At 30.7% G+C, this 11,745-nt stretch overlaps 1 protein-coding gene across 1 annotated transcript; it reads left to right on the top strand.

Annotated features, from left to right (window-relative positions):
* Window positions 1–6,128: 6,128 nt before the first annotated feature.
* LOC124366101 (zinc metalloproteinase nas-4-like) lies at window positions 6,129–11,544 on the top strand. Its single transcript, XM_046822356.1, has 4 exons — window positions 6,129–6,391; window positions 7,717–8,007; window positions 9,950–10,062; window positions 11,331–11,544. The coding sequence occupies exons 1-4, from the start codon at window positions 6,202–6,204 to the stop codon at window positions 11,496–11,498; spliced, it is 762 nt and encodes a 253-aa protein (XP_046678312.1). The 5' UTR covers window positions 6,129–6,201; the 3' UTR covers window positions 11,499–11,544.
* Window positions 11,545–11,745: the final 201 nt, after the last annotated feature.

Below are 11,745 nucleotides of genomic sequence, written 5' to 3'. Positions count from 1 at the left end.
ATGGTGGAAAAATCAAAGTTCTTTGCTTAAATGCCACCATAAAGATATTTGTTGTTTAAATTATGTGACAGTGAAGGCTTTAATTAAACTATTTTATAATTTCAAGAATTGAAAAAAAAAAATTATGGTTGCCTGTAAAGTCGGTTTTACGGGCGAAGATTTTACGTGACAACGTCTTTTTCTCGGTAGAATATTTATTGATATGAATATTATTAAATTGCACAATAGGAACAAGGAATTGAATGAAAATAAGAATTGCACAAATTTTAACTATAGAAATATATTTTGTTTACTAAAACATTGTACATAATTTGAAATTAATTAAAATTTGTTATTGTAAATGGTAAAGTTGAATAAAACATTTACTAAAATTGGAATTTGAAATTCTTGCTAAACACAGTTAAATTCTAACTCCGCGCGTGGTGATTGGTCGGTTTAGTTCGTTTGTTTGGTCGCACTGTTATGACAGGTTAGAGGTTATAATTTGTTATTTTAAATGTTTGACTAGCAATACGCGCTGTTTCTTCTCAATCGACTGAATTACGATTGATTGCAGAGTGATTTAAACTAATAATTTACTTAACACTATCAACATTTGTCAATAGTATGACATAACCTATAAACTCAGTTTCTCAAATTTTGTGTCAATCTAACAATTAATCAATCAATCATAGTTTACGATAATGAAATATCAGTGTACAATTATTTACCTTTATTGTTGTAGTTGTTGTAAATGACGAATCTAAGCACTCCACATTTTCACGAATAAACATAGTTATCTGCTTTATCCCGTGCGGCGGACCCACAGTTATCTGCTTTATCCCGTGCGGATCCCGTGCGGCGGACCCACTGGACGGGCATCGTAACATTACCGGGCGTTACACTTTTTCATGAGTGACTCCGAGCCGCAACCTAATTTAAGACGTTGTCACGTCAAAAATCATATGTGACGGAACTGATACGTTTATGGGGCTTATTCAGAACGGAGTAGGGGAATTGTCAGAGATTCTCTTGCCAATTAAGCGTAAAATAGTGTTTTATGCAATACGGTATAAAGCAATTATAATTCACTAAATCACCCACTCAATTGAACCTAAAAATGTATGTAGCATCATTGGATTATAAAAGTACCAGTATACGGGTAAAAACTTATAATTTTCAAGCAATTAAACCGATTTCAACGATTCGTATATCAATTTGAAGTATATGACAAGTTCTTTAAGGTTATATGATTTATTTAAATAGGTTTGCATTTATACCTTGAAAAATATAAAAATTCGTATAATTTGATAGAAATTAATTAATTAATTAATAATAATTTTTATGTTACTTTTATTTGGTTTTGATTAATAAAACTATCCAAGTGTGTGAAAACTATTAACATTTTTAAACTTGCGCGAATCTGCAATTAAAGAATACACTAGTTTATAATAGCATAATTTGCATAACAGGAATTTGTAGTCAGCAAATATTTACTTACGCGTTAAAGGCATTTGTACGTGTAGTAATACAATCAAATCAAAATTGATGACGCCTTAAATATTTCTTTTAGTATAAAAGACCCATGCATAAGTAATTATCTCAAATTTTAAATCAGCAGTATTATTTCTTTTTTATACGAGTTTTGCTTTAAAAAGTATATATTAGTTAGTTATTTGCACTCTAATATATTCTAAGTCAAGACAGAAGGGGTATGCTAATTACATGTGCTAATATAAATCATTGTAATACTTTATATACAATAAAACATTATGCACCAATAATCTATTATTACAACCTATTTTCAAACTAGTGAAGTTCAACCCAAAAAGTAGTGTCATTAATTATAGAGGCTTACTGTATTATAAAGCTTCTAAGCTTTCAGCTGATATAATAAACTTTATTTTGTAGTAATTTTATGTAATATATAAATAAAACAGTTTTATCCTAGTACGCTTATGGTTAACGATTCGTAGTATTAAAAACAAAACTATTTCTCCAATTGTAGTTGTATGCCAAATCACAGAACATTAAATGAATTACCCATTAATTTAAAGTAAATGAACTGATGAAATCGTAGCTAAGTTGAACCCATAGATTTGATTATCAATATAATTTTATGAAGACTTTATTGTAGTTGCGTCTATTATCCGAAGCTTAAAATGGAATGAAATGTCGTACTTAAACAAAATTAAATTATTTTCATAATTGTTTGTACTCATAGTGTTTTCTTTCATATCGTCTAAAAATTCAAAAATATAATCTTTAGCTTAGCTAAAAATAATAATTTATTTTCTGATACAATATTTATAATCTTATACCTTAATACACTTAATGGTTGAATAATAAAATAAAATAATTTGTACTTATCTCATTTTTATTACTATAAACATAACATTTGTTTTCTTGAAAAGAAACGTACAATTAAATCAATAATGTTTTTATTTATTACACTATTAGTTGTGTTATAAATTTAAAACATATTAGAGAAGTGTGTTTTTCTTTTAATGGAAATAATTTGTTTTCCTATAAAAAGAGGTCCTCCTTCAATATTTGCGGTGAAAGATTTATTTCTTGTTATTTTCAGTTCTGTAGTTTGTCTTTGCGTTTATTCAAAAATATTTATCTGTATACATGAATAAGTAAAAAGATTAGATCATCTGTTGCAAAAGTTCAGAAAGAGGAGGATTTATTGTAAAAAATATTTACTTTGTAGAAATTGTAAGTTAATGTTATATGAGAAACCTAAACATAAATAACATTTGAAACACATTGTAATAATCCAGTTAGAAAATTAAAATATCGATACAAGAATCAAACAAAATCTAAATTTAGATTATAGAATAAAACTTTTGAATTATCGTATGATGATATCGAAAATATTGATGAATTTGATGATATTTATAGAATATATAACTTTTGTTTGAAAAAATACGCATATTCATTATGAAATGATATTGCTTGTAATTTTTTTATTATTTTGATACTATATTTTATTACGATTTAAACCTGAAGTCTTATATAAATTTATGATACATTTATATAGAAGAATCGGAGACTGCGTAAAAAAAATATTCTGTATTTTTAAACCTTCATTCGAAAATTCAAAATAAAGTAGGCAAATTTCAATATTTTTTAAAACTTTTAATACATGTATTGTAATAGTTTTGTTAAACGAAGGAACTTCAAAGAGTTTTGTGATTTGTTATAAGTTTCTTTGATATTAAGAAAAATTGAGATCTCTGGGTTTTCCTGTATGGTTTAAAAATATGTAAAATATGTTTTTACTGAAATTTATTTCTTAATAACTGGAATTTGAAGAGTTAAACCAAGCAGATGAGTTTAGATATAGAGAATATAAATAACTAAATGAATGAGGAAAATAAGAAAAATAATATATATATATATATATATATATATATATATATATATATATTATATTTATATTATTTTCTTATATTATATTTCTTATTATATATATATATATATATATATATATATATATATATATATATATATATATATATACATGATTTAAAATCAAAATTAAACTAGAATTACAAATTACTGGGGAGATATAAGATTTTAAAATGAAATTACCAAATAGTTTTTAAATGTTTTAGATGCTTAAAGAAATGAATAAAATGACAATTAACATTTAATGTTTATTATAAAAACTATGATTAATTTTAAAGAATGATAAAAATTACCTTGAAGCTTTTTCATTAATTTAATATTTGCATTGCATATAAAATAATGGTAATTGTGAAAGTAACGGCAGGAGCGATAAAATACGAGTTTCGCGTTATTAACTTATTGGAATCGTCCTACAGAACAAAACAATATAAGGTTTAACGTTGTGGAAATGAGAAATAACGAAGTTCTACAATATACAACATGAGAATATAACAACTGTTCACGCGCGGAGCAATCTTTCCATGTGGTACATCCACGTTGGGTGTCACGTGACCTTTTGTGACAGTGATTCAACCTCGTGATGACGTCATCGGATGCATCTTTGCAAACGTAACTGAAAAATAACTCTGAAATGAGCAGAATTTTGATCCAAATGAACAATGATTTTCCTAATTTCGAGCTACAAATTAATTAGTTGTCGAGTTGAGACGAATGTCTCCGGCCATCAGTGCAGGCTGCGGTACCCACGATGATCAACGTCAACGAAAGGAAAACATCCCTTGAGATAATACCTAGTATCAGTAAAATATCAAATTCAAGAGGAGTTGATCAGAAATATAAGTTGAAATGTAATGCAAAGGCAATTAAAGTGTAAAAATCTTAATAAATCATGAAAATCTATAATATAAATATATAAATGGACATTAACAGAGATCAATTACCATTAGTGTGTTGGCGGATAGAGCTGAGCGGCAGCAACAAAACAGTTGTGGAGCCTGGTATGTGGGTGAGGATATTTGGCCTTGAAAATGAATTCTGCCAGGTATCCGACAAAATGGTCACCCCGGACACCATAACGAGGGATGTTCGCCCTGAATTCTCGCCAGTGTCTCTCAATGGTGTTTGTATGTACAGCGGTATCAGGGTCAACAAAATTAATTAAATGATTCACGCAGAAGTGCCTGAATCCATCGTCATCGAGAGAGTTGTAGGCCTTCCAACAGGCACTAACAATTGTCGTAACTGGCAGAACCCATTCTTTAATTACGTCAAGCTCGGTGTCCCTGTCGCGTTGTTCAACGGAAACAAGGAAGGGAACTCTGTTCTGCCTTTCGATTTCCCCAAAAACTCACTGTCCCTGAGTTCTTCTGCCGCGATTGTATTTTCTCCTTCCAAATTTGGCCTCATCAATTTCAACGACTGTCAGAGGACCCCCAATTTTCTTCGACGTCGTTGAAATGTGATGGAAATACACTTCGCGGCAGAAAGAATACCAGTTCACCACAGAATGTGTAGACACGCCAAACTCCAATGAAATATAGCGTTGTCTCGGCGGCTTTAAATGCAGTAACGTCACCAAACCAAAATATATCTCTATGTCCAAGCGTGTTCTTTCAAAAAAGGAACACATTAAAAAACATTTAAAAACATTACATTTATTTTTTTTACTACTTTTCTGAATTTTTCAATCGCATCGAAACGTCAAAGTCTCCCGGTTTGAAAACAATACGCGACCGTACGATGAACAAACTCATTATTAAAAATTCCATGTTCTATTAAAAAGGAAATAATCTCGTTTCGGTCAAAACGTAAACTCTTAATATACCCGACAAAACATTTCTACACACACAATTCAGTTCGGTTCGTCGAACTAGTGAATGGTTGGTCCATGACTGTCACGCAGTTTCTCGATCCGAACTACAGTACACGATACCTCGTGAAGCACTGACTTCTGCCCAGGAGCGCTCAGATAACTCATACGCTATCAGTCCCGGCCGCAGATAATATTTAAATAAACGGATTATCAAAACATAGCACACAACAGAATGTTAAAGCATTAGAAACTCAACTAGTTATGAATACACCCCTAAAACCATGTTATTTGTCATTTGCACCCCCTAAAACTATATATATATATATATATATATATATATATATATATATATATATATATATATATATATATATATATTGGTTCAGTACGGTGAGCAGGATACGTTGATAACGTCAAATTCGTGATATGCCAGGACGGCATTTAACCTCATAATTGCCATTTTTTCCATTTCAACATAATTATCATCATTTGAAAAATAATAAAAAGAGTATTTACGCATTTTCAATATAATTTGTATTAGTTTTTTAAAAGAGTTTCTGTTATATTTTTTGTAGATCTGTTATTGTAATTTTGAATGATAATTTAAATGATTACCGATTCGTGATATTTAAATGAACAGCATAATTACTCCGATTCTACGAGTAAACCACATCGCAATTATATTTCAAAGCCAAAACACCAAATGAATTATGTATAAAGGTTCTTAATGATGCTTAGTTTTTTTAAATCTGCTACATTAAAAATTTCACCTTTCGAAGCAACTAAAGTGGTGAAATGAGAGTTAAGACGAACCCATGGGTATGATTATTCAATAGAATTTTATAAAGACTATTGTAACTGCGTATATTATCAATAGCTAATAAATTGGATGAAGTACAACAAATCATCTGTGTAGAATGAGACAAATCGTATAATCAAACTTTAATCATATAACGATCAATTCTACTCTGAGGTGCCCTCTCTGACTGAATATGATTACATATTATTGGGTTTTAGTTTTGGGGATTGTTGCTCTGAGTGGTTCAGCTATGACTGAGTATGGTCAGGCTACCGGTTCAAGACGCATTGAGAACAGGCAACCACGATTTAGAAATAAACGATCTATGGATAAGAGATTCATTAATAATGCAACTGTATATTATACCATTAGTAGTCAGTTCAGTAAGTATATGTTATATCGGTAAATGATTGATAAGTTAGTAAGTATATGATCATGCTAGTGAGTTTTATGTTTATATTAGTAAGTATGATAGTATCAGTAAGTATATGCTCATTCCTCTAAATACATTCTCACATCAGCAAGTATGCTCCACAATGTTATATTAGTATCAATAAGTATATTCTGCTCATATAAAAACAGGAAATAATTATATATAGATTTATATTTAAATCAAAAGTGTGAATGTATGAATTGTTGTCATTTCCCTCAAAGATTAATAAAGAGCTGCACATAATTGCAATGTAAACGCTTCATTTAAATGGAGAGAGATATTAAAAATGACGAGAAGGGCTGAACTACACTTTGCTTTAGTGCCTGAAAGCCCAAAAATAGTAAAACTTCTTATGTCAACCTATTCCTTATTTATTGTTGCACTTGTGGTTTAACATGATAAAAATATTTATATACTGCAATTCAAAGATACTTTTTAAAGGAGCTAAAGTACTCACTTTTTTTAAATATTGTAAAAGTACTCAAATTTTACAATATTTGAAACAGGTGACGAATTTAAAGTACCATTCGCTGGATATTACTCGTACTTAAAGACGCTTACTATAAATAAAAACCTGGCAAACGAAATAATAAGGTGTGCACTAAAGTGATCAAAGTCTCATCATGTTTACAGTGGGTGAAAGACAAATAAGATGCTATATATAACAAGAGATGGTTTTATAAAGAGCACATACAGGGAATTAAAAATAATACATAGCAGCCGTCAATGTTGCCTTTCAGATTATACCTCCTTTTGAAAGATCCTATAAACAGTTGTTAAGAGCTGGCGGCCATCATTGTTGTCCTAAAAGAACATTGTTATACCTAATGTGCTTTTACGACCTTATTTATAGTTTTAGAAATATGGGTATGTTTCATTTAGAGATATAATTATTATAGCTCAACGCGCTTTCTTGCTTTTTAGATACTTTAAAGATTTTTGCGGAGCTCGATAACACTTTCTAATAGTAGGTGCAATCTCTCTACGCAAAAATTTATTTTCGAGACTAGTAATGTCAAGTATTATTTTCAACATATGGAGTGATAGACTTTACTGACACTCAGCCAACAACGGATTAGTGTTTTTGATTTTAACGTTGTTATTTTTTAGGCACTAGTCAGAAAGATTATATATTGGAAAAGAAGACTTTATTATCAGTCGTAGGGTTATGAATGAGTATGTCTCATTTTGAAAAAAAAAAAAACAATTAATACACAATTTAGTGTTTGGTATAAACGGTTTATTGTTTTAGTTACTAAAGTTTTTATTTTTTAGGCTCTAGTCAGAAAAATTATATTTTGGACAAGATTAACAGATTCAATAAGCTGAGTTGCGTGCAATGGTTGCCGAGTGTGCCTGGGAAACCCCTATCGGTTGAGTTTGTTACGACTGGTAATCCAGGGTGCTTCACCTACCAACGGGGCACTCAGAACGCCTCCGAAATCAACCTCAGTGAGCACTGCTTCGAATTTGGTTCGGTAACGCACGAGATGGGCCATGCGCTGGGTTTCCAACACGAGCAAAAAAGGAGAGATCGAAATTGTTATTTGGAAATAGATCCATCACGTAAGTATAAAAGAAATTTTATCATACATTCTGTTTCTGTATTGAAACTCTAAAAAAATGTTTTAAATGGGTTACACCGAATTGGTTCACTACATGAGATACTTTGAAGTTTGAGTAAATGAGAATTAACATAAAATATTAATTCTGTTTCTGAAGACTCAGATTGAGCTTGGATGACCAGCCAACTGTAAGAAAATAAAATAAGTATCAGGTCACGCATGTGCTTACTTTTCAATCAGGTACAATGTTTCTTCACAACTTGGCACAGTGAAGCTCCATCGGAGTATTGTAGGTTGTCTATTTTGGACTAATCTATCCTCATTTAGGATATGGAATTAGTCTCTAGGGTAGCTGTTCAAAATACAAGTTGGAACGGGTCTCCAGACTCCATAAAAGAATGGTGAGTGTGAATTTGGGTTTAAATGCTAGAGAGTCATGCAGAATTGCTTTTATCGAGCTGGGATTACTGACTTGCTCTGTTTCTATATTTTCGAGACGATCTTTTACTCCATATCAAGGTGCGCTTTAGTTCGAGGCGGGAATGCTCACGGTCATGGAACCAGAGGTAGGGACAACTTTCGAATTCAGTTACACATAGCAAATGATTTCAGAAATTCTCCTTCTCAAGTTGGTGTCAGACTAATAAACAGTCTCCCTGAAGAGCTCAGTTCAAAAATATTTTATGTTCAAGGCAATTTACTCTGTTTATGATAAATCGCTGGACCATTTCTTATTCTTATTTATTATAAAAGCACAAAAATTCACAAATTGCAGGACCTGTAAACTGTACGAGAGAAGTGTAAGTGTAAGTGAGAGTAATGATGTAATGCATGTTTCAGTTTGTAACCTTTAGGAAGAATGGTTAGGTTAGATTTAGGACGATTGCGATGAAATTTTTATATTGTTTTTTCAAAGTAAATGACATGATTATTATTATAGATAGTAGATTGATGTTGAAATAACAATTCCAATGTAGCTGGACCAACTCATCCCTGGAACTTCCGATCGGTCTTTCTTATGGTCAATTGTATCTTATTTGTAGAAAGCTGGAAAAAAATTGTTTATCGCAGTACAGCTGTTATTAAGAAACCGACAGGGGATTTTTATAATTGTGTTGTTGTGTGCGTCCATATGAGCCATAAAGTTTGATAGAAAAACGCTAGATTTTGAATCTTGGTACGTAGATTCCTGTTGGTGGAAGCGAACACTGATTTTGGGGTCAAAATGTCAAAAGGTATTCCGTACGTCTGTTTACCTCTCTGTGCACTAATTTTTGGCTAAAGGTTTAAACTTGGTGAACAGGTTCCTATGTGTTTAGGAAGAACTGTATATATGTAGGGGTCAAAAGATCAAAGGTCTGTATGTGTGTATGTTTGTCTGAGTAATTACCCTTGATAGAAAGGCGTACAGATTTCAAACTTGGTACATAAAAAAATAACCTGTTGTTTAAAAAAATAACCCAATTGATTTTAGAGTAAAAAATTAAAGGTTAATCAGTTTTTCTGTGGATTAACAGAAATTCTATTCACCACGATCTGTCGAGTGCTTCAATACTCCATTGTATCTTCTATAGTAATAAAACATATAATTTAACACATCAGTTAATAAACTGGGATATTCAATCATACTTGTTCGTCATCAGCCAATATGTGAATTTAAAGAAAGCAGTTTATAAAAAATAGAGGAATTGTTTTTAATAATTACGTTAAACTTACCATGGGCAGTTACAAAATCTCTTAAATTTCTCATTGTAATTAATTAAATTATTGAATTTAATAACAAGTTTCTCATAGGTCCTTTATAGAAAAATTTTCCCTCAGATGGTAACTCAATATAAAAAAATGTTTGAATATCAATATGAATTTAACTATTTCTCAAACTTTGCTTAACAGGGTAATTTAAAGACCTTAGTTTAAGATTTTGCCTTACATTTTGTTTGCAGTTGCAAAGAAAGGAGACTACGAAATAAGTCCATATATTGACACTTCATTTCCCTACGACTGGACAAGTTTTATGCATTACAAGAAAGGTCCCACTTTTAAGCTTCGTAGAGAGGTAAGTAAAGTTATAAGATCCTACAATTATAACTAGCTGTGCATATTATGTTTTATTTAATTAAAGGTGCTCATAGTTAATAACCTGTAAAATATTAGGGGAAGCTTCGTCCCTTGACTTCATGAAATATATATAAATTAAAATATTAATAAAGCATTTTATTATTCTGTTAAGGTTTTATTTAAAAAAGCGTATAGTTACTTTAAATAGTAACTAAAATATTTCATCATTTATTGTTGTTATAGTTTGACTGTTCGAAATAGTGTAGACAAAATAAGTAGATTATAGTTATATTGTAGGAAAAGTATTCCGACCATCGCTCTATATTTGTGTTATTTAAGATTTAAGAGCAGGTTATTCAAGATATTATAGAAAATTGCAAAAAAATATTTTTATCCTATATATTTATATCTTAAATTTTATATTTATATATTATTATTTATTTTTATCTTGTTGGTTTAACGTGCTCCTTAATTTTGAAAGTATCCGTTTCAATACTAAAAAGCGAGGACTTTTCTGAAGAATCTATCAATAAAAGGATGTTTCCAATGTTATCTTTGTTAATCGCTATCTTTATTATAGATTATTCAAGTGACAACGAAGTACCCTACAACTTTATAATATGAATTTTAAACATTTAATTTCATACGGCTTATTTTAAAATAATGAAGCGTAAACACAAAGTTCATACATAAAATTAAACGGAAAAAAAATTGAATGACAAGAAATATAAATTAATACTGGTAAGAGACACTTTCTACTATTGGAAAGCTACATAACATATAGATACACATAGCCTTAACACAAGGACACTATAAAGAAAGTTAAGGTAAATCCTAGCGTTAATTAAACCCCCTTAAGAACACAATTAATCCGTAAAGACAGTTGAAAGACGTATTTTCAAATTGGAAATACAAACTTTACCAAGGGATATAACACATTTGGCCGACTAATCAAATCATAGAAATTGTACTCATATTGCAGTAATGATATACAGTTGGTGGGAACTTTTATATAACTGTACGATGAAAATCTACTAGTCGATTAGATAATTACCAAAAAATATGCAGAAAATGGTTTTGTAAAATTGGTTGCACCTTTACCCTGAATGCTAGCTTTATAAGTTTTGAAAGCAGCCTTCAAGGTGAGGATCTTACTTCAGAATAAGATTACTAAATCTTAAGATGGTGTATTGATAAATAATAAAGAGGAAGTTAGATTTTAATCAACCTGTATTTTTGTAGTAATAGCACTTGATAATGTTTCAGTTTTATGATCACCAGCAAGATCAACTCGGGCAATACGAACAACTCAGCAAAATGGACGTTATAAAACTGAAATACTACTACTGTGGGGGCCCACATTATTGTACTACATATCCTGATGAATGTAAGAGACGAAAGGATTTTGTAAGAACCATGTACTGTTCCTTTTAACGAGTACAATTTCTTTACCTTTACATAATAAAGGACTATATTGGAACTACAGTGTCATGTATTATTGTTACCAATAACAACAGAGAATGACCCTAATATAATGTATGATTTCTTGTGTATGGTGCCTCTCTAGATACGCATCGCTTGTTGTATAGTTGTGGTGAAATATAGATCATTACACACACACACACACACACACACACACACACACACACACACACACACACACACACACACACACACACAC

The sequence above is a fragment of the Homalodisca vitripennis genome, chromosome 7 (assembly GCF_021130785.1).
Source record: "Homalodisca vitripennis isolate AUS2020 chromosome 7, UT_GWSS_2.1, whole genome shotgun sequence".
In the NCBI taxonomy this organism is placed as follows: domain Eukaryota; kingdom Metazoa; phylum Arthropoda; class Insecta; order Hemiptera; family Cicadellidae; genus Homalodisca; species Homalodisca vitripennis.
The sequence above is the reverse complement of the archived record's forward strand: the minus strand, read 5'-3'. Positions and strand labels throughout refer to the sequence as shown.